This window comes from Lissotriton vulgaris, chromosome 3_1, assembly GCF_964263255.1.
Source record: "Lissotriton vulgaris chromosome 3_1, aLisVul1.2, whole genome shotgun sequence".
Lineage (NCBI taxonomy): Eukaryota > Metazoa > Chordata > Amphibia > Caudata > Salamandridae > Lissotriton > Lissotriton vulgaris.
Genome location: NC_141689.1, coordinates 1,972,741,790 through 1,972,766,570, shown reverse-complemented (window position 1 = coordinate 1,972,766,570; position 24,781 = coordinate 1,972,741,790). Strand labels below are relative to the sequence as shown.

Below are 24,781 nucleotides of genomic sequence, written 5' to 3'. Positions count from 1 at the left end.
GTCCTGTAGGCACCGCATCAAGCAACGTCCGCCTCGAACAACGCAAGCTAAGAGCTCACGACTCCGTCCGGACGCCGTCACTGAGCTGTAACCTGCACCGCGACTGGTGGACACCGCAACATGCTACACCTCGCTACACTGACTCATACTGGTCTGACCGAAGCGGTCCCTGCTGTTGACTCCGAGTCCTGTGACCTCACCGGAGTTGGGCATGCTTTGCGACGCACCGCCCGACTCGCACCCCTGTCTGGACAGATCGACGCCAGCCCCCGAAATCCGGCTCTGTCGCCGCACTGCAAGCTGCTAGCACCGCATCAAAGCAGCATCTCACCCTGCAACGCAAGCCTTGGATCCACCGACTCTGTCAATGGGCTGTTGCCTGCACCACATCGAGGGACAACGCGTCCTGCAAAGCTTCCTTTTTGCACCGCGACGAACACCGGAATCCGCCCGCACATCCGTGCCGGCCACTTCAAGAAAAAGGTACTAAGACTGATTCTGTCGACATTACAGTGGGCCCATACCGACGCGGTCCGCTGGATTTGCCAGACTCTGTCTTATTTTCAATAAGGCTGTAGCCGGACCAGGCTGCCGACTCGCACAGAACCTTGAATTAGGCCTTTTAACCAGAACTCTTGAAATCTAATAGTACTGTGGATTCTTTTTGTCGTTTATTGGTCTTGCGGTAACTCTGCACCAAGAAGTTGGCATTGTCTGTAGCACACTATCGGTGTCGCAGGTTTACAGGGAAGCATAGTAGAAGCGGAAAATCTCAAAAATTGTCCAGGGGATGTGTTTGAAGAGTGCCATCTGCATGGAGGATAGCTGGCATCATGCGCAATGCTTCCTGCTGACGGGCTTGTAAAGCTAAAAGACGGCCTCCTTATCCCCCCTTTCATAGTAACACTATTTAAAGCTGAAAAGGACTTTTTTGTTAAGGGAGTTAAGGTTGTACGTAGCCAGCATGATAGCTTTCAGTGTTGGCAAGGTGGGTGTGGAAGAGCCTGGGGCAGTGAGTGTACATACCTCAAACTCCAGTGCTGTTCATGTTTTAAGGACTTTCCACTTTGCCGAGGACGTTTCCTTCATTATGTTGCACCTAACTGTCACCTTCCTAGCTGCCCAAAGAACCTGCGAGACACTGTCTCCCAGTTGTGGTACAGATCAGTTTGAAGGTGACCCCAGATTTGTCATTTATCATCCGGGCGTTTGTATCAGTAAAGATTCAGCCACCACTGCACTGGTGTTGGGGGGGTATCAGTCCCAGATGAAGCCATACCTGCACTGTGTCATGATCGAACACACCAGAGGGGGATGCGGATGTCTGTCAGTCAGATGAGCCAACATGGATGGGGCAAAGAGGAAGTAATCTATCCATGTACAAGTGTCATGTACACTGGAAGTGAACTTGTATTCCAAAGTCACAGGGTGGGTCAGCCTTGAAGAATCGACTAAGGAAAAGTTGGAGATCAGATCTAGAAGGAGGCCATGGTCTGAGGAGGCATAGTGTCATGGGCTGTCGGACTTGGGTTGAGCACCAAATTCCAGGTGCTCCAGAGTATGGACTTAGTGTGGAAATGCTGGTGTAAAATACAGGTTATGTCATTGAAAGTGTCTCTTTTGACGTGGGTCGGGCATAGATACAACCAATCAAGGTCTGTCCTGAAAAGGGCAACTTGAGAAAGATATAGTGAAAATGTGGGTCCCAACATATCTTGGTCCAAACATGAGGTGTAGCTGGGGCACAGCCCTTTTGGCCTACGCGAATCCGTGAGCAAGGAGCAGCAAGCAGCAGTGCAAGGCAACAGGGCTAGAGGCATTCAACCCCCACGGCCTAGCGTGCGCTAGTCTGACTGGAGGCGGGATGGAAGGACAGCATCCTCTGGAGGTTCCAGGGAAGTAGAAAGAGTCTTGCAGGCAGGCTGGCAGTGACAGAATCATGCATGGGAGCGAACAGCTGGCAACGGGCATTGCTGGACAGGAGAGCCAGTGACTGCAAGCTGCGAGCTCTCGTTGTGTGGTAGGTCCTCAGAGCGCAGTGCTCCAGCAAGGGTAGGATTAGCCAAATGGTGTCAATTGGAAGCAGCTGCTAACATGCTATAGATCGTGCCCAGGAGTTTAATGACAGCAGAGGCACACATCGTCCATGGTTAGGGGCAAGTGTGTGGCAGCACAAGCTGGGAGCTGCTGCCTCAGGGCATAAAATATCCCACAATGCCAGGAGTCCTCAATCTCATTGCGGGCTGCAAGCCACACTGGTGCCACCTTCTCCCGCACAAGAAACGTACGGTGATCAAATTAATCCATCGGCCCCACTTCACAAGTCCCAGGGAGGTGGTGGCATGTGGTGAATGAAGAGGCCAACCCTCTTGCGGGAGGGCATAAGTGCAACCAGCTGCTTCCATGGCAACCACAATGTCAAAGTCCAAACGTCACCCCACAGTCACTAGGTAACCCGGGAGACGACCTTTACAACGCCGTCATTACATTGCTGTATGTTTACAACACGGGTTTTACAATGCAAGTCGTTTCAACAACTTGCGCTGGAGGGTGCTGCAAGCTAAGGAATAGTACGATTTACTATCCAACACCTTCCCTACTGTATGTAGACAGGTGTTGGAATAGTAAATCGTACTGTCCCAAGGTCCAGCGCCCTCCAGCGCAAGTTGTTAAAACGACTTGTGTTGTAAAACCCTTGTTGTAAGATACCGCGATACAACATGATCGCGTAGTATCATCATACATTCGGTAGCCCATGCCTTGCACCTGGACCACAAATGTAGCCCCTTTTGTCACATTCTGAAGCAGAGAAAAAGGTAAAAGCCTAGGTTTGAAAGCCACTGATAGTGCTTCTGCATGTAGTAGGGGCAAGCCTCCGTAGTCCCTTAGTTGTGGGGAGGGGGCAGTGCAGCCACTTCCTCCAATGAGCCAGCGGATGGTTAAAAATGCCTCAGGCACCCCTCAGCCACAGGGCCAATGCTGGAAGAAGCCAGGAGCGAGGTGGCTAAGTGCAGCTGTAGTGCACTTAATATTTTTTTTTTTACATTTGTTTACAGTATTTGTGAATCCTGTGCTAGATTTGCAAATTCTGGGCCCAAGTGTGTCCGCAGGCATCGAGGATGTTGGTTACATATGGGTGTTATTGGCGGGGTTACATAACCGCAGAGGGTTGGACACAAGGCCTGACCTCTCTGTGTCCCTGCAACATATGGCCACAATCGGTGCAGTGCAGGTGCTGGTAACCTGAAAAGAGTTGAGTGCAGTGCCAGGCCAGAGGACAGGTCCTGCAACAAACAGTGCAGCGCAGGGCCGAAGGCTGTGGGTAGTGAGGGGATGGCCACCAACGTAGTGTTGGGCACAGGGCCACTGATGGTTTTGGCAGTTCAAAAAGGAATGGGTGCAGGACCTGGTACTGTCAAAGGCCACCACGAGACACTGCAGCCATACCCCCAGATGGCTGGTCAACTATGCAGGATTGGATAATGGACCTGAACGGAGTCAAGGCCCTGCGGTCAACCACCAGCTGTGCACTATTAAAGGCATTGTGCAAGGAGGGTTTGGCTGCCATAGGAGGGATGGGAGTTGGGACCACTTGGATGTGGTATACTACCAAAGCCCCCTCCGAATTCACAGAAAAATTCAATGGTTAACATTAAACAATAGGCAGATTTGCCATAACACCCCAACATGTATCAAATCGTTGGAAATTCACTGAAAGAACCGTAGTTCAGTTATGGTTATGAATTAAAACCAACAAACGACTAAATTGTGCAAGTAATGTTTAGGAGCACAATTCATGCCTCACACACCAGCCATGCAAATCATAACTCGAACACCAAAGATCTTGCCAGGAGGAACGTTGTTAAATAAGCACACCTTAAAAAACAATGAAGTGCACAAAACAACCCAATTACAACTGGTTCTGGTCCAACGCTCTGGTTCAAATTCTCCAGACACAGCAGCCCCCCCACCCCATTTCCTCTAACCCATCACAAATAAAAGAATCAATTTTTTTTTCAATGTCACAAAACATACACTAATAAATGAACTATTGAGGGTATGAAATGACTCAGATACTGAACTGTATCTGCAGGTCGGTACTTGCTAAGCAGCCACAATGTCGGGCATCGAATAACAATATAAAAAACATAACTCTGTCCTCTACTCACATTTTTTCTTTGGAGGTGAATTCAATACGTGTAAAGCATGGAATCCTGTTTTCTTCAGTTTAAAATTATCTATCGGCGTTGTTCTTGAAACATTCCACACACGTAATACACCAACTTGAGAATCTGTCAAATGTACAAAAAGTTGTCATTCTTTGTTCGAAGATTTAGAGTATGGACATCAAGTATCATCATAAAGCGTCTGTATATAACTGTATGTATGGGCCATCACAATTACAGGTTGCTTCAGTTAAGACCTCTACAGGCAGTAGCCAATCTAAAGCATGTAGGCCATTACTGGACATATATGCCTTTTATATCACCTGCAAGCGAGGGCCATGAGTAAATATAGAACACAATGAAAATAAGGAACAATCATACTTATGGATATTACTTACGGGTAGCAAGTTGTTGCAGCTGCTCTGTGGTACTCTTCATCCTCCCATTACTATCCCTTACTATCCCTAGACTCAATCACAAAGGCAGTTGCAAGAGGTGGAAACAAACAGGGCTCCAAGTGCCTGGGTTACTTTCTGTAGTTAGCACTTCTCGCCTTCCTCCTTGTCATGCAGTTGTGAAAATGTGTCCTGGTGGTGGAGGGCGCTTATGAGTATGAGAATGAGCTGGGTTTTGTTTCACGTAGAAATTATGTTGAGGCTCTGGGTTCTGATGATGTTTGCCAGGGGTGTCACGCAAGTGTTGAACAGGCTGGAGCTGAGGTATCAGCCCTGAGGATGCTTCAGATGATGCTCCTGGGTTCCGAGATGAAGGGAGGTAGACAGATTCTCTATGTAAACCTGTGAGGAAGGATGCTATCAATTTGAGGGCATCTTCCTGGATGCCAATGTGGTGGAGTCACATGATGAGGGTGTGGTGGGATATGCTGTTAAACGCCCCTGAGAAGTCGAGGAGGATCACGGTCACTGTTTCTCCCCGGTGAAGGAGGGTTTTGGTGTTGTCGGTGGCAGAGTTCACAGTGGTTTTGGTGCTGTGGTTGGCACAGAAATCTAATTGAGTGGTGTCCAGCAGGTTGTTTCTCTCCAGGTGTTTGGTGAGTTGGCGGTTGATGATAGAATGCATGAGATGTGCCTGCGTGACTTTGGAAGAATATTATCTACACTGAGCTACGGATGTAGGTTAGCAAGCACTATACCATGCATTCCAGATGATTGTCTAAACAGAACGACTAAATTGCAATTACCGCTCTTGGGTATGAGAATCACACTTTTATCAGGATCTGCACATGAGATGCAAACAAAAGCCTTGTTATTGTCCAGTGAAACAACTTGGGAGATGGGATACGCGGAGTGCCTTGTAAAATCTGACAGACTTTGAGTCTTGCCAGCAGAGAATATCATTTTAAGCCTGTTGGAAATGGGGTACTGTTTGAGGGGGGTGAAACCCTACTCAAGCAGGAACCGCATTCTCTGTCAGGGTGAAAGACTAGAAAACCCCAAATTAGCCTGTGCCTGGCACAAAAGCAGTTACGTTAAACTTAGAGGCAGTATGTAACGAATTAGTGCAGCACTTCAAACAGTAATAAAGCAAACACAACACAAGAAAAAAAAACATCAATTTAGAAAAAATTGGGTAATATGTATTAAATTACCTCACAACAAAACGACAAAAATCTAATCAGTAGAACAGGAGTTATACAATCTAAATGATTTAAGTGAATATAGTGCCTAAATGCACAAATAGCTACTTGAGGTCATCTGACCGTGCTGGACCGGGACAAATTCATAACTTTGAGCAGACCGCGATGGAGAGTGGGCCCAAAACAGGGACCAAATAAGGCCTGTTAAACAAGTATACCTTAAATCCTAATTACCAAGCATTGCAAGATTCTGCATTGAGTATGTGTCATGCATCACTGATTCAGAGGAGCTGTGAGGCTGCAGGGCATAAGATGCGGAGTCCTGCACTGTCCTCGAGTATGCAATAGACAGGGGCCTTGCGATGTGAAGGCCTGTGTCGAGCTGGGGTATCGCAGAGGTGGTTCCAAGAAGATTGCGGGAAGTGATGAGAAGTTCAGCATCAGGGATATGTTGCTCAGTGGAGGTTCTGAAGGGGAGCTGTGAAAAGATGCTTTGCGCTGCGTCGGTTCTGCCCACAGGACCACAGTTGGGCTGGCAGAGCATCTTCAGGTCTATTTTGAAGGGTCCAGTACTGGGGAAGCACCACTTTGGTGACAAGACTCACAGCAGACTGAATCCAGGTGCTGGGTTCAAGATGGTTGGGGCCTGTTCTCCCCCTGAGGCTTGTGATTAGGAGGATAGCCCATGGAGTCAATCTGGTTGATCTTGTCTTCAATGTGCCTAATCAGTTCTTCAATTAAGGTAGCAGGACAACAGAGTAGCATCCTTCTGGCAGTGCAGCACACCAGTCCTTTTGAGTCTTCCACAAGGTTCAGAGGTGTACTGAAGAGTTGGATCTCAGGGTCCAATATTTATAACTGTTGCCCACTTTGAAGTAGGAAAAAGTTCAAGAGGTTTCCACCCCCAGAGGTGTTTGCAATTTTCTGCCTCCCTGCATTTGCCTCAGCGTGCCTGAGGTCACATTAGACTAGTGTCTCAGGAGTGTGCTCAGGAAGAGCCTTTGTGATATGCAATGTGGTAGGTGAAAGCTCCTCCCCCTCCTCAAGTCAGAAACGGCCTATCCTGGAAACACCTGTGCTCTTTTGTCTCACTTTCTGAGAGCAATACACAATAACTAACTGCCAGATGCACCTAGTCATGTGACCCAGGATACAGGCAACAGACACCAAATGGGTAAGACCAGTAAATGCCAACTTCCTAAAAGTGGCATTTCCATAAAAGTGATTTGAAATCTGACTTTATCTTTAAAGGGGGCTTTAAATTACAACACATGGGACACCGAATTAGACATTCCTACCTGCTCCCAATTCAAAGTTATCACCTATTAAATGTAATAAGTTAACTCAATGTTATCCTGACAGAAGTAAGCCTTGCAGTAATAAAAAACAAATGTAGTAGTTTTTCACTACCAGTACATGTAAAACATAAAGGTACACATTCAACTTTTTAAATACACAGCCCCATGCCATATGAGCTGTTTAGGGCCCAGCCTAGGGGTTACTTATATGTATTAAAAGAGGTTTAGACCTGGGAAAAGGTTTATTTTGCCAGTTCAAAATGGCAGTTTAAACAGCATACAGAGGCTGCGATGGCAAGTCTGAGAATTGTTTAAAAGGCTAAGGACCTCATTATGAGTTTGGCAGTGCAGGAGCGCGTTCAGCACCCCCTGACAAACCCGAATGCTGCCTGAACACCAGAATACGATATAAATCGTTGTCTGGCAGGCAGGCAGTGTGGTTGTCCCACGACGGTGCAGTAAAAAGGCTCAATGAGCCTTTTATACTGCCCCGCCATGGTACTGCCACATCGCGTTCCAGCACTGCATGGGCTGTTAAATCCATGCTATGCTGGAACTGAAGGGGGTGCTTTCACATAGGAGAGCACAACATGTGCTCACCACATGCAACTACCTGCATGGGGCAAGGGGGGCCCTGTAGGTCCCCTTTGTTTCTCCACTGCCAGCTTTTACATGGAGGTGCTGACAGCCATGAAAGGCTGGCAGTCAGGAAACTCAAAATATGCATGGTAGTACTGCAGCAGTACCACCAGCTTATTCTGAGCCCCTGACCGCCTTGGCACCACCAGGGAATGCAGTTATCCGGCAGTGGTCAAATAGTGGTCCGACCACCTAACTTATAATACTGCCACCAGCACGCGCCTGGCAGTCCATGAACCGCCAGACTCATAATAAGGCCCTCAGAAAGTGGTGGCACAATCAATTCTGCAGGCCCACTGGTAGAATTTAATTTACAGGCTCCAGATACATGTAGTACCAGCTTACTAGGGACTAACAAGCAAATTAAATGTGCCAACTGGGTGTAAGCCAACTTTACCATGACTAAAGGAGAGAGCACAACGACTTCATCACTGGCTAGCAGAAGTAAAGTGAGCAGGGTCTGAAAAGCCAACAAAAACCGGTTCTGAAAACAGGTAGGTGAAGGCGAAATGTTTGGGGATGACCCTGCTGAAAGGGCCAAGTCCAACAAAAACCCTGTTTGATCTAAATATAACAGTGACCTGATTGAAGCAGTGACTGGGTTAGAGTTGATGTAGATGGAGAAGAAGCACAGGTTACTTACCTTTATTCCTACTGCTCCTCCGCTGTGCTACCAAAAACATACTCAATCGAATTAAACCAAACTTGGCAAGTAACTAAAACTTTACTCAAGGAAGTGACATTGGTTTCCCTGGAGTAAACCAGTTCGCCACTTTTGAAGAAACTTGTGTTAGAAAAAGTGTCAGGAGAGTTTGAAATGGTATAAAGTTAGAAATTTGTACACTGTTAGTCCGCAAACTAACCTCCAACTCGGGATGAAGACCCAAATTAAATTTTAGCAAGTATAGCTCACAGCACTGTATTTTTTACACTTAATCGCTGGGTTAGACCCTGGGTTGTGTAGGGACACACACCGGAGTGTTTCTATACCCATCCAGATACAGGTACTTTGCAGCCTACACTTTTTACCCTCAAGAAGCTATCAAAGGGTGGTTGCCATGGCAGGAGAAGTTTCACAAAGTGAACTTTTGCGTTTCATTCACAATTTGTTTGGTGCAATGCTGATAAACACTCATTGATAAATGTTTCTCCAGCTGACAACTTGCAAACCAAATTTGATTATTTCGTCTGACACATTTCAAACAGGTCTTAGGCTGTGTTGATTTGATATGTCTCCCTCGTAGTTCTAGAGAGTTTTTGTTTAGAATTCAGAATTTAGAAAGGCCAGTACTCCTTAAACATTCAAACAGTTTGCAATGCTGGCTCTTTAATTATTGATCTTGTGGCTAAATGTCCTTATTCCGCCCATGACTTCTATATATTTCGGCAATGTGCCCCATACAACTGGCTAGCAAGAGGAGACTTTGGTGACAACTCTTTTTTTATGTATTTCAACATATATATATGTATATATATATATATGTCATAGCATATTATATAGTTGTGGTTTTAATTGCATTTATCAATTGACCTAGGTGAAAGTGCCTATGCACCACATGGATTTTAATGCTATAATTCAATGCAAGTACAGGAAGTGAACTCTGTGATAATATTGGCTATAATTGTACAAAAACAATTCCTAGGCAACTACAATTCTATGCAACAATGTCAATTATAATTTTTAAAAAAATACTCAAAACGTCTGTGTTCAACTAAACATGACTCATAAAATGATTTTTATTTTTACAAAATATATTTTAAAACATTTTTTGATATACAGTGTCTATGTAGTTTATAAGACAAGTTAAAAACAACAACAATTTTCATATTCAAATTGCCTCTCATTATAATAATGGCAGCTTAGTAAAAAAGATGCATAATATTATGTCAATAAATCACTTAATAGTATTTGATACTTTGAATACACTAATTACAATTATGTACACAATCATAAAGTCACAACTGAATCAAAATGAATACCTACATGATTTATAAAGTTGGTTATTTCATTCTTTAGTCAACAAAGAAAGAAACAACAATGATTTCTATTAATAATGTTTCCAAGTAGTGACACACACAAAGAGGCATGGCTTTGATGATGGATAGATCTTCATTGAATCGAGTGTACGCATGTTTTGGTGACCCAATGCCTTCATCAGTAAAGCCACAATTACAAATTACCAACTGTATGGTACCTAGAGGTGGATATGTCAACTGGAAGCACAGTCTGATTTTATAACTGGACCAACAGAATGATTAAAACGTAATCACTTAACACAAGAAGTAAAAAGCTTTCGGAATGATGGTGAAGAGATGACGATGGACAAAAAACAGACAAATCTGTGAGGCAAACTGGGTGAGTATCCAAGGAGCAGTGAAATATGTCTCTCTGATTATCCCTATCAGTGATTCAGGAAGAAAAATGGATATAGATTCAAAGAGGTTGTTACCACTTTGTTAGCATTAACAGAACTGGTAAACATCTATGCCATGCAGACTGTGATCTACTCCGTAAAAAATGGCGAGATCATTTTTTATGTTGTAGTTTCAATACTCGTCAGTATAAAGATATTTCATCTTCCATAGTCTGAGAACATGGAATATACATTGCTAAGACTGGTGTAAACTAAAGGTAGGTGCACTACCTGGCAATGATGTTTAGTTTTTTAAAGAAAATGTAGGTAGATAGGATGAAAAGTTTACATATATCCCCATTTTTTGTTCCTTCTTTAGTATCCCACTGATATCACAGGGGACTTACTAACTACCAAGATTTGAGGCACACAACACCATTAAGGTTGCAGGAGTATTAAGGATAAGGCGGTTCCTTTCCGTTTCATATTGAAAGACACCACAAACGGAAGATGAATTGATATGATAAGACATAGGTAATATATTTTAGTCTCAAATATGCAATAGAACATATTATAATATACATTAAATTATATTCTTAGGATTTTCAGGAACCAAGGTTTAATATCATCGTTGTTTCTCTGTATTGAATTGGAGAACAACAGTCCATCTTACTCTTACCATACAGGTGGGTTTTATGGAAATATTCTGTATATTTTAGCGGCAATTGAGAATATGGGGCCTCACCTTTTTTTATTTAAAGACCAAAAGGAGTAAACAGAGGAGGTGTTCCTTTCCTTCTGCGACAGGAGTTTTTTCATACTTCTGTATCACAGCTATTGTGACAAAGTGCTATGGCTTGACTATAAGTATGACTGATTGAATGGTTGTATAAGTGTATGATGTGGATGGATGCACAGACTAAATTAAGGACCCTCATTAACAGTTATGCAACCACATTGTGCATGTATTGATCTAAATTAGTGGATTTTTCATGTTATGTGTAATGAACTGACTCTTGGATTGGAAAGAAAAGTTTCTTTTTAAATTGATTTATAAATACATGATTGTGATTCTATTTTTATTTTTGTCTTTTAACTAGGTTATGCGAATTTGCACCAGAAAATAGACACTAAAAGGACAGTTTATCATTCTAGTCCTGATGAAGGTGGTTTCTGAATAATTCATTGCCATTGTAACGCGTCAACACCCCTGTTTGTCCATTTTTGGTTATATTCATAGAACTTTTCATATCTAATTTTAATACTCATTGTTGGATGTGTTTTTGAAACTTATTGATTCTTATGAAATAATCTCTATATGATGATTTGAATGTTTTTTCACATATGTTGCTGTCTCTTGCGCATTGTATTTTGTGATTTTTAACAGCGATTTTGCATCACATCACTGTATTTTTATATGTTTCTAGAAATAATCTTTTTAATAAGATTGTATATTCGTAAACTTATTGAGTTGTTCACCAATGTGCTTGTAATTATTTGTTGAGGCCCACAGCTGGAGTAGATGTGAGACTCTTGAAGAGGTTCGAGTGGGAATGAATAATATGTTGTAAAACCTATTAGCAACAAGAGAGTTTTCTCTTTACTTGTAATTTTTCTGCCCTTGGAACTGACATATACATTGATAATATTGGCTATAAACAGACAAGAGAAGTTGTGGAGCATTCTTTTAGGCTTCGTAAGGCAAGGTTTCACTGCCTTCATAAGAGCGAAGGGGCCCTTCAGTATTTACCTCCAGTGGCATGTAGGATGGGGACACTTTGAGCTATGCAGCACAATATACAGACACGTAAGGGACTTCCATTGCAGTCTGGGGAGGACAGCTCTGATGAGGAGGAAGACCACCTTCCACCAAACATTTCCCAAGATGCCAGCAGAGCAGCAGATGGAAGGAAGAAATTAATTTACATTAACATCAATTATGTCCAAGGTAATTGTATTTCCAGTAAACTATGCAATGTATAATGATGTAGTAAGAGTAATAATGCAATTTTTTTTATTTTTATTACCATGTTTTTTTTTACAGGAAATATGAAGAGTCACAACAGGGACTCCATGAATCTTTTTTTTCACAAGATGAAAATTACTGTAACAGAAAAAAATATATATCACTAAAGGTTTACAAAACATATTCAAAACCTTGTTCTATTTTCCTGAGGACGGGTCTCTCTAGGTTAGTAACCGACATATCCCCTTCTAAATCAGCAGCCTGACTGTGGGTGCACCTAGATCTTACAGCATCAGAGACAGATTTACTACAGTTAGAAGCCTCCACACTCTTTATAGCAAGGGTCGTACTACTAGAATGTGTTTTCTCTTGTCTGAAGAAATTCAAGACATGATGTAATCTCTTATCTACGCCTATGTAACAGTGGGAAATTCCTTCTGGCGTGCTGAAATCTACAACTAAAGCTTACCTACAGCATTCCCCTCTCTCCCAAAGTACCACTGGTCTTACTGAACATTACAATAATTCTAACCTCGAAGTCCTTGATCAAATTGCCCCAGCCAAACTAAAACTCCCAAAAACGATTCCCTCCAAAACTTGGTTCAAAACTGACCTTAACAAAGAGAGACGAGCTCTCAGACAAACCGAACGTACTTGGAGGCATCAACCTTCCACTTTGAATCTTGCCCTCCTCAGAGCTGCTAGGGCCAACTACAAAAAACACATCTTTAACGAAAAAGCTTCCTTCTTCCGTTCACAACTTGATCGGGCTCAAAATTGTCCTAGGGAGTTTTTTAACATTGTCAAATACCAAACTACCCCAGTCCCCCCAAAATTACTAGCTACTGTTGAGAGGTGTAAAGAAATTGCCAGCTTCCTCTCTGACAAAGTCAACAAGATTGATCAATCCTTCTCCTTAACTCCTCTACCACATAGTCTACCCCCCTCCTTAACTTTCCCCCTGAGACTTCTTCCATTTCTATCCCCCCATGATTCCTCCCAACACCCCCCCTCTATCACCCTCCATGAACCTTACCTTACCGCCCCCAGCTAAAAAATAATGCCTCCTGGAATAAGTTTTGTACTGTTTCTGAAAGAGATATCCTTAACATCATCTCCAAGACTAAACCATCCTCCCATACCAGAGATCCACTTCCAGCTCATCTGGTACAAGAACTAAAACACACCATCGCCCCCACTATGGACCAATATCATCAACTCGTCCTTTGCCTCTGGCAGTGTTCCCGCTTCCCTCCAACTAGGCCAAAATACCCCCATCATCCAAAATACAGCGGCTGACCCCAACGACTTAAACAACCTGCGCCCTATCTCTAACCTTCCCTTTCTTTCCAAAGCCCTCGAAAAATGCGTCCTGCGACAATTGGACAAACACATCGACTCATTCAACCTCCTAGACGCTGTCCAATCAGGTTTTAGAAAGGGATGCAGCACGGAAACTGCAATGCTCAACATTACTGATGACATACATCCCTCCCTTGACAAAGGAGAATCATCCCTCCTCATTCTTCTTGACCTCTCTGCAGCCTTCGATACTGTAAACCATGAGGCCTTACTCCGTATTCTCAAAGAACGTTTCGGCTTTGAAGGTGAAGGTCTTAAGTGGTTCACCTCTTGTTTCCAAAATAGAACTCAACAAATTAAAGTCAGCGGTTGCCTTTCCAAACCTCAACCTGTCTCCTTGGGCATTCCACAGGGCTCTATTCTTTCTCCCTCTCTATTCAACCCCTTCATGGAACCTCTAACCCTTATCCTTAAGTAAGTTATCACCTCTATGCCGATGACACTCAACTATACTACAAGTTCAAATCCCATGACGACGTCCTACATTTTAACGATGCCCTGACTAAGATTCAACTTTGGTTCCATCTAAATCACCTCAAACTAAACCCCCAAAAAATTGAAATCATCCTTTTCTCTCACAATAACAACTCACTCCCTATTCAACACTGGATCATGGACATTAAAGCTCTCAACTGCTCTCTCACCATCTCCAAATCGGTCAAATCTATTGGTATTAGTGTTGATCAGAACCTCAGTCTTACTCCCCATATAAAAAACTCGGCAAAAGGTGCTCTCTTCACAATACATCTCCTTAAAAAAATGAAACCCTTCATTCCAGCTGATTACTTAAATCAGTTGTACAATCATTAGTCCTGTCTAGAATTGATTACGGTAACACCACCCTTGCTGGTACCTCAAAAGTCCACCTAGCCCCTATCAAATCCATTCTTAAGCTCGCTGCCAGGTTTATTACTGACTGCAAGCGTTTCAATCACATTTCCCCTGTTCTCAAACACCTTAAATGGCTTCCGATCGAAGGCAGATCCACCTACAAGATCGCCTGCATTACACACAAAGCCCTTCATCAAAATACCCCTTCTTACCTCTCTGATAAACTTAAAAAAGCTGGGTGTTTTAGAACAATGAGAAGCACTAACGCTCTTGTCCTTGTCCCTCCTCTGCTAAAAAAGAAATCAACTCAGTCGTGGTCATTTCCTGGTAATGCTCCTTCTATCTAGAATACCCTTCCCAAAGACCTACGTTGTAACCCCTCCTACCCCTGCTTCAAAAAAGACCTCAAGCAGCTCCTTCTCAACAAATACTGGGGATCTTAATTTAACTTAATGTCTCTGGCCTCAAACTCCTCCCTTTTACACTGTTTATATTGGCCCCCTTTTACTTTTTATCTCACCTCCTCCCTCCTCTCCTCTAATCTACCTCCTTCTCTCGCCTCTCCATCAACTGAATCACTATATAATTCCACACTGTCTTCCTGATCTACTATCTTCGATCTGATGCCTATTTTTATCTTCCAAACTATGGGCCATATGTAGGTGGACAAATACCGATTGGTAACGGCCGATTTCGGCCGTTACCGACCGGTATTTGTATTTCCAGATGTAGGGGGCCTGAAATTTAGCGAATCTGTATATTTACCGAATCGGAAAATTTACCGAATCGGTAAATTACCGATTCGGTAAATGTGCAGAATCATTAATTTGGGATGTAGATGGCACTGGAAACAGTGCCACAGGCCCTGACAAAATTCGTTATTTACCATGAAATACAATGGCATGGTAAATAACAAATTTCTGTGTACATGCACATCTGTGCATGTACACCTGTGCCATGTGGCACACCTTAGGGCATGTAGGTGTGCCACATGGCACACAAGCCAGAATCAGGGGTGCAACAGGGTGTCAAAGTGACACCCTGTCCCCCTTGACAAATCGGTAAATTTACCGAATCGGTATTTACCGATTCGGCAATTGCCATTGATTCCTATGGGCCTCAGGGCTCATAGGAATCAATGGCAATTACCGAATCGGTATTTGCTGATTCGGTAATTACCGAATATTACCGATTCGGTAATTGTTTAGGAATTATTACCTACATGGCATTTACCGAATTGTAAATACCGAATCGGTAAAATTCGGTATTTACGATTCGGTAAATGCCATTTACCTACATATGGCCCTTAATTCTTTATTAAACTCACATTGCCTTGCCGTATTTTCCCAATTGTACTACGTTTGTCTGTTATTCTGTGCCACCAAATCATGTAAAGCTCTCTGATACTCCTGGGTCTAGCTAGCGCTATATAAAACCTTTTAAATAAAATAAATAAATAGTATGTATGCCATAGCTATTGAGTATCCGTGTTGCAGTTGTAACATTTTCTACACTTTTTCAGAAATATTGCATTTTAAATACACTGTGTTTCCTCAACAATAGAATACCTCAGTTACTTCATTGTTATATTTAAATTGTCTATACTACTAATCATAGCGGGATGCTTTCTTGCAAGCATGTTACTTATATCACATTGTTTTGTTTGAAAGTTTAACATTGCTTTTTCCATTTTCAAAAATGTTGATCTAGATGGCGTGGTGCCTGTATCAGCAGGTCTGGTTGGAATCCATGGCCAGAGTGGTAAGAATCTTGATTCCTAAGTCTCTATAGAAACAAGTTCGATCCACATTGTGTAGTTGCCCTGAGATCTAAGCATGTCTCTTCTTGTAGGCAGAGTTGTTTCTGAAAATATTGGTGTTAGTTGGATCGCCACTGCTTCAACCATATAATTGTTGTTAGATTCATGATCAGCTACATCTAACACATTGTGACCATCATGTTCTTCTGTGATATTGCTCTCTATCTCTGTCATATAAGTGAAATTAATATGTATGTAATTTAGAATGACACATAACAGCCTATGTTGAAGGGTAAACCTCTACAGTCTATGATGCACTAATTTATTTTCTTCCGTATTCATGGTACAAGTCTTTTCTGTTATTTTTTTATATAAGTACACTGTACAATATTATAAGATAATATTTAAATTTTTATTATTTTGTCTTCTTTTGAACTGCTAAAACTTCTAACACTGTAATTGATGTGCATATCCCATATGCGATTTATTGAAAATAACAAATGTAAATGGATTGAAAAGTTGCATGAACCCAAAACAAATGTTTTCTGTTGTTATATTTTGGAGTTATAATTTAAAAAAAATGTTAAGCTCCAACGTTTGCTTTGTGTTAATTAAACAACGTAGTAACCTGTGTGCTGCTGAGGAAGCTCATAGTTATCAATATTGGTAAGGCCATATTTAGCCTCGGTAGTGAGGGTGCTTCCGATGGCTTTTCAAATTACTATTGGTGGTGGTTAGGTAGAAGGTCCACCTCCAGTGCCAGCAGCTTCCTTCGTCCTACTAACGAGCTTCTCCTTCGTGCATGTGCGAAAGTTGTACCACCCCTTATGAATTTCAAGAATACTTCGAGTTGCTACACTCACAGCATTGATCCTTTCTTGATAGAATTCCAAATATGCTTCTTTGTTGCTTCAGGCTCACTTTGGAAGGAGTTTCCAAAACGTTAGTCGTGTTAGCTCCACATGCTCCACCAGTATATCTATCTCATTATCTCATCATCTCAGAACTTGTCGAGGAGTCCCATGTCTGCCATTCATGAGTTGCAATATTTCCAAAAAACAAGTAGCTAGGTGTCCAAACACGTCCTCCTTGCAAGGTATAGTGCTTCAGAATGGCAGTGCAACAATATACCTCCTGATTGTGATATCATCAGGATGTGTTTGGGCGCTGTTTGGAATATCTAAACCTGCAGAAATTGCGTTCAGAGATTCGCTATTTTTAGGAAGTGAATTCTAAGTAAATGCAAATAGGAACATGTACACAATAGAATATTTCATTTACCAAATAGCGAAATGCAATATCTTAAGAATCGTAATTACGACTCGGTAAAACAGACAATAGCACATCTGGTCCCTGGTTCATGAGTCCTCCTAAATTTTTTTTAAAAGGCTACATGATGATGAAGGTTGGGCACACCCTGACTCCCTCAGACATAAGCGGCGCATTTGAATAGAGCCACCATCAAAGTTCACATTTTAAAACAATGTATTTGTGTCAGGGTGTTGCAATATCCTCTTCGAGTTTGCCTATCCTGACAAGCACTGTTCCCCTATATTTGCGGTTCATATTCCACTGTTCCAAACCTGGAACTATGAAACTCAAAGACTGCTGTTGGGTCCTTTCCCATAGTTCACAATTTCGATATTAAGATCAAAAGGCATTATTTTAGGCATGTCAAGTCAGCTGTCTTGAAAAATAGGCCACAGAGATCATTTAAAATGTAAAAACTAAACTTTGTGCCTCTACATGTTACAACTATAAGACACCTCAATTAAAAGCATGAGAGAGAGTGTCTGAGGTGCAAGAGGGAGAAACTGACTGCTGAAGCAGAGAACACTGTAACTCCACAAAGCATTTCTGTGCATGTACTGCATCAAGTTGAGCCTGAAAACAATCCCCACGTCAAACTCGTCACAATGTACTTCATGAAGCATTAAACAAAAATATGGTGCAGAGAGCAAAACCCCAGAATTTGGACAGAAAAGGAGGAGCATTATAAACGGTGAAGAAATGTATTAGTGGCTCTTTGCAACAACAATTATAAAAAACATGTAAAAGTACAAAATTGTATTGTAAATAATAGATAAGAATGTTAATGTTGTGTTTATGGATTGCAATAAATATGGCCAGAGAGTTGTTATGCTCTCTAATGCAAGAATGACGTTAGCTGTCTCTGTCAATTTAAAAGGATGTTAGTAGTGCTGCAGCCTTTTTTCTTTTGTTCTATATGTGCAATAAATGTATAAAATTATTTTATAATACTATTTAACATAAAATTATTTTTATAACTTTTTCCAAGTTAAATACACTTTTTTTTGTTTCCCGCAAACTTTTCCATGCAGAAGTCTCTGCCATAACTGCAGAGTCTCCCTATAGTAATGTATATACATGAAAACTTTATTTAACTGGAATAAAAATAATAAAAACATTTTATGGTAAATAGTATTGTGAAATACTTCTGTACATTTATTTTAAATGCATAGCAAATGAGAAAACTCAACAGTACTATTTACTTAATATTACTTTAAATCTATAACAAATGTTCATCTATTAAATTCAATAAAATTATTTTCCAGAAGTTTAAATTACAAAATAAATTTCCACCTATATAATATTCGGCATAAATAATTATTATAAGTAATGCATATAATTAAATTCAAGTAATGTCATTTTATTTTATTAAATGTAATCCAACAATAATTTTTAAAATAAAAATTTTTATATTTTAAAACCAAATAATAAATAAGTTTTATGTTTATATAGTTATTTATATGTTTCACTAGTTTAAATAATTTCCCCCTAAGTTAACATTATTTTGTATTGTGTTTTATTTTAAGTCCCCACCTCTATTATTTTCCTGCAGTACTACTGGTCGGCCGTGTGTGAAGCTGGACATACTTCAGCTCTGTTTGGATTCCTTTCTGGCTGTAGTAATTTTTGAAGTGCAGTTTGTGAACATCAATAAGCTTACTTTGCTGCACTTTCCTTCCTAACCCTTCCTAAACCCTTCTTTCTACTGCCTAATTCCCTTCACTTTAGTAATAAGTATCCCCATTTCAGCCACTCCCATCTGTCCTGCCCACATCTATTACTAATACGTATACTTACTTGGGGAGAGACTCCACAGCCATGTGGAGATCTCCGCACAGAAATTAATAGGAGAGTTGGAAGCAGAACCTCCATGCATAAGTCTGTGTATAGTATTTCGAAGAACTATTGTTTTACAATAGACTATACTACAAAATGCAGTTGTTGACTCCCCTTCTATTCTTAAGAGACTCTGAGTGAAATAGAAACAGCAGAAAGGGTGAACTCAGTGCGCCGACATACTGTTTACACAAGTCGGACAAAAGAGCTGAGTTAATTGGCAAGGGCAGGGCCTAATGGAAAAGTGCTGGTGTGTGCTTCCTTAAAGTGACAATGTCAGTTTTCCAGCCTTTGGGTTCTGTAGCAAGTTTCTTTACATTGCCTTGCTTTTCCTGTGTTTTTCCTTTTATAAACGTTGTGTGAAAGATGTTTCCTTGTTACTATCTCAACAGGCTGTAACAGTGTTTATTTCATTTCTGAAATTGGATTTTCTACTCAACTGAAAAGCTGTCTGCACAGCCGATTGCTGGGGATTGGCTGGCTGCCATGATTTGGGCACGGATTCTGCATGAAGGCCAAGACCTGCAAGCAATCCCCACAGTCGACATTTGAAGGCAGTGCACAATGGGGGAATGGAATAATTTCAAGAGAGTTTGGAATTAGTATATCATTTAAAAAAACATTGGGTGTGTGAATTATGGCTTGCTTGGTTGATGTGTGAAATAGGATTTGTGGTGCTAGCCATAATTGACAAATTTCAGTAGCTGTTGGTTTTAATTTGTAAATATAAATGTACTTTAACTGTGGTTTGAAGTGAAAAATAGAGAGAAAAAGTGCTCCAGGATTCCATTTGTTTATGTAACAATTCAGTGCTTATGAATGTTAATGAAGATTCACTAAAAGACCACAACCTTTCAACTACAACATTGGTATATATTTTAGAGTCTGAATATTTGAGTGATGTTGTTCTAATGTTTATGATATTTCCAAAATTTGGTGATTACAGTTTCACTTCGAGCCACAGAGGCTAACTTTATGCCTTGTCTATATAATGTAAATTCAGCTGGAAGTATCAAGAACTTTAAAGGTAATCAATAACATGTCACAAAACAGAACATCATAAAGCATAAAATTAAGGGACCACTACCAAAGATGTTGTTTTTTTTCACGCCGTTCGTACAGAAGACACATACTATCAGCATCTTTGGAGTGTTTACTGACCTCTTCCTGAATCAAATGCTTTAGTTCAGTTTTGCGGTTTATGTGGCCTTTCAAGTTGCTTTTGAGACAGTTAATAAATAAGACGTGTTTAAGTTATTTACTGAGTTTTATGCAGGTTTTTATGATAGTTTATATTAAAATAAACTATTATAATGATGATACTAATCTTTTCTAAATAACTTTATGAGCGAGTGTAAATCTCCTGGGGGTTTCATTGTATCTCCTTCCTGAAATGCTGTACTCCAGTTACCTCTGATTTTAGGGTCAAGCCTGAGAGACCATGCACTAGTGCATGCCTCTCTCTTGCGAGACACTATTGTTCACCATTTGTTGGAATCAGTGTCCCTCTTCCTCGCAGCCTCCTTAATTGGCCAGTGCTGGTTAAATGTCACTTCTGATCCTTTCAGTGGAGCAGGGACCAAGCACAGATTGATTAAACTTAATCAGTGCCCGTCCTGCTCCCAACATGATTTAGGTACTGTATCTTCCCCTTTACCCCCCCCCCCCTTCCATTGTCCCTGCCGACTGCTCCCTCAATAGTGCTTTTCTTTCTTGTTTTTATTCAGATGGGAGCAAGGTAAGAACGTCTGCTTCGTGGTTCTAAAAAATTTGACTTAAAGTGTGTTTTTAACTCTGCTTTTAAACACACAGTGACTTCCACCCGTAGTAGTTATTGTATTTTATGTCTACTGAACGAGCTGCAGCCATTCCCATGTGTAATGCAGTTTGACACTAATGTAAACAGGCTGATCAGCCATACTTCAGTTGTATATGCAATACTAAACATTGAGTTTTTCGTGGGACAGTGATTTAGATCCACAATATAGGCCTTTATTTTGGTCGATGTACACAGTCCTCGAATGAGCCTCGCAGCTGCTCTATTGGTTTTAAAAACATTTAGCACTACTTTAAGGTCTCATAACATGCAATGTTTTGGGCTTTCCTTGAGAACTTAAACAGAAAATTACACCACGATCTTAATAATGGGTGAGTGTTGTGGAGGTCCACGACCTGGATACTTATGTAATCATGTCAAGGAGGTTTATAGACAATATAATTATGATGTGAAATGGCACCTGTGACCCCCTTAGGTTCTTTATAAAATGGCCTAACAATAGATCTCAAGACATATAGTTTACCTTGATTTATAGAAAAGATCAGATCAAGTGTCAGGACATCACACTCAAACACCATGAAAATATGATTCACATATTAACCAAGCCTACATAACTACAAAACGCATAAGGTTTCTGTTTTTTGATCGAGCCCAGCATGTATGCGCTGGCTGCAAGACCTGCTGTATTCCATTAATTAATATGCTTCCACCTGCTGCTTGCCATTGGTTCAGATCAGTGTTACTCTTCTTTGCTGCCTCCTAACTCGTTCATGCAGTGATATGTCACTTCAGTTTTTAGCCGAGCAGCACTGACCAAGTACAGTTTACTCATGCATGCATTCCTTTTCAGTTGCTTAGGGAGAACTCATTGTTATGAACCAGAAGTATGGAGGATTGTTTATTACTTATTTCGGGCTTGTTCTAAAATGCACGTTCGCATATGTTAGTGGTCATAGCAGCGGGTGGTTTTGCCGTGCAGCGGTGTCCTCCTTCCATAAAGCCACCATGCAGCTAGAGTGATTTGCCCAAATTCACATGATGATGAGCCCACGCCGAGACTCAAACCTTTATGTCTGTCGCTGCTGACAGAAGCAGGAGGTTTCGCCTGTAGCGGGTCCCCTTCCATAAAGCTTCCATGCTGCTTCATTATTTTGCCCAAATACACAGGATGTATTGCCTATGCCGAGACTCAAACCTCCATGTCTGCGACCTACAGAAGCAGGTGGTTTTGCCTGCAGTGGGGGCCCCTTCCATAAAGTCATCATACTCCATGCTTCTTCAGTGATGTTCCCAAATTCACAGGATGTTGAGCCACGCAGAGACTCACTTTTCATGCCCGCCGCACTTTGTTTTTTTCCCCCACCTACCCTGTATTGTGTATGCTAGTGGTAACAGAGGCGGGTGGTTTTGCAATGCAGCGCTGGCCTCCTTCCATGAAGCCACCATACTTCCTGAGTGGTCTGCCCACATTCACAGGATGTTGAGCCATGTCGGGACTCAAACCTTCATGTCCGCAGCCACACTTTGTTTTTCTTCTCCCACCTAACGCGCGTTGAGCTGTTTGTTTACTCAATAGGCTCACAAGCACCTCCCATTATTGCGTCTGATTCATCTTTCAGCCTTGCAGCGGTTTTGTGCTGAATAATTAACATATTACAAGGTTCCAAAGATGTATTTGCCAGACTTGTATTTCACATAACTTAACCGATCCAAGTTTAGTTCGCTTGTGATTTCAGCTGATACCAATTAGTTGCTTGTAAATTTACGAGGCTCTGGTGAAAACACAAGTCCTTTTAAACTAAACGAGGATCGGCTGAAAACACAAGTGCTTTGAGCTTGTGTTTTCAGCCTAGCCTCTTCACTTCTGCCCCCTCTCCTGGTTTAGTTTTTTAGCAAGCACTTGTGTTTTCAGCCAAACCTCCCCCCCTTCGGCCCCTCTCTCCTGCTGATAGGCAACCCTGCAGATACATGTGCTTAAGACATAAGGACACCAGCGGTTGTCTGCTCTCTGCAGATACACTTACTTCAGAGGCTAGGACACTACCGGCTGCCTGCTCCACAGACCCCTGCAACTGACCAGCGGCAGGTGCGAGCAATTAACTCGATCATACTCATTTATTTGCATTCTGTGTCTTGTAGCTTTTATTCCTGACTTAAATCCAAGACTACAAGTCCTAGAATACAAATATAAATTGAGGACTGTGCCCTCTGTTGACACCGCACAATGCATGGTGGCACTCAGAGATATGTCTGTCTAAGGTACACTAAGTTTGTCTTGCACTTAAGCTGCTTTTGTAGGTACTAGAGGTTCTTATGTTTGCCAGTAATTAACACAGCAAATGAACCTTTGCCATTCCAAGATTTTTGTCCGGTTAGCAGCTGCTAATAGTTGTGCTGGAGTCTTGTTCTATTTCTCTTTCCATGCTCTATTGTGGGCACTCGCTGTGGCCTGGGAATTATGGGTGGAACATCATCTCCATCCAGCCGCAGCCTCTCTATCTTAGCAACATGTATTTCTACACTGCGGACAACTGCAACCAGACTGACAACGCCAAGGTATGTGACCCTGGTTATTTCTGTTTTAACACTCCATTAGAGAGGGGGACGTGGTCTCGCGCTGCAGAATGATGGCGCCTTTCCTGTGAGCTCCGTGTGACCGCGGGGCTTCTCCGCGGGGCTTCTCCGCGGCTTTCAACCTGTATATCGGCCGCAACGGGTCTTAAAATGCGGGCGCATTTGTTTGAAGGAGCGGAGAATCATTTGAGCCGCTTCTTCGCCTCCAACTGCTACCAGAGACCAAAATGCCAATGAAGGAGATTTCGCCACAAAATATGTGAGCGGCAGCCACCATCTTATGTCGGCCGCTCGGCTTGCTCAGTTCTAAGTTAACTGGTGTTTGCATTATTAACGCACTGCAAAGTATAATTTTGCCTTTTTGCTTTTTTTTCCTCTCTCTTTCAAAATAACTGCTTCACATCGCAAATTACTGAGTATATTGCCCCAACAATGCTTCAATCAGTGCATACAATCAAGAATGATATTTCTCTTATATGCCATCAATACGTTTTGCTCCAAATCTGTTTTCATGCATAATTCTTTCTTCAGCCTATAAATGAAAGACGTTTTCCTCAATTCACACTACTTTTATGGAGCTAAAGGCATTTTTGTTCTACATTTGGTCGCACCCCTTATCCTCATGAACAAGTGGCTTGTAATTTAATACTTGCCCTATCGCTTTTGGTATATCCCTTACATAGCTAATACCTGAGTGCTAATAGGTGGGTGACGTTATCCTTTTGAACTATTTTTCATAAGAGCCCTATACATTTCTGAAGCATTTTTTACTGGGCTTATTGGCAGATTGAAAACTTTATTGAAAATTACCTCTCGCTCACCTCACCATTTCAAGATGGCAAGTGAAGCTTCAAACTCAGCAAGAGCCTCTTCAAAAGGTACCAAGCCCAAGAGAGCCAAAAAAGACCCTCCTTCTCCAATTCTATCATCTCAAAACCCTGTACTTTATATTATCTTGGAGGAAGGTAGAGGTCTTATGTCTTTTATGTCAACGACTAGCTTCAACAAATAGAGGATAGATGGATCAGTATGGAAGCAAAGGTTTTAGATATGGAACAACGTATCAGTGACTTACATGATGTTTCCACTAAAATTCTGTTTTTTGGAGCTGGAAATTCAACGCTTAAAGCTTCATACAGAGGACCTTGAAAACCGAAATAGACACAATAATTTACGCCTTTATGGTTTGCCAGAAAATCTCGAGGGTCCAGATATGCTTCTTTTTCTGAAGAAATTCTTGTCAGGACTTTTGGACTTTCCATCAGAATCTCCATTAAATATCCAACGTACCCATAGACTTGGCATATTGGA

General features: G+C 41.6%; 1 protein-coding gene across 2 annotated transcripts in view; it reads right to left on the bottom strand.

Moving 5' to 3' along the window:
- WDR17 (WD repeat domain 17) overlaps nt 1–24,781 on the bottom strand; it is a 790,164-nt gene that overhangs the window by 574,299 nt on the left and 191,084 nt on the right. For both annotated transcript variants that reach the window (XM_086962451.1, XM_086962452.1), the window contains exon 6: nt 4,170–4,292. In XM_086962451.1, the coding sequence (XP_086818577.1) occupies nt 4,170–4,292 (123 nt within the window). The remainder of the gene's footprint in view (nt 1–4,169; nt 4,293–24,781) is intronic.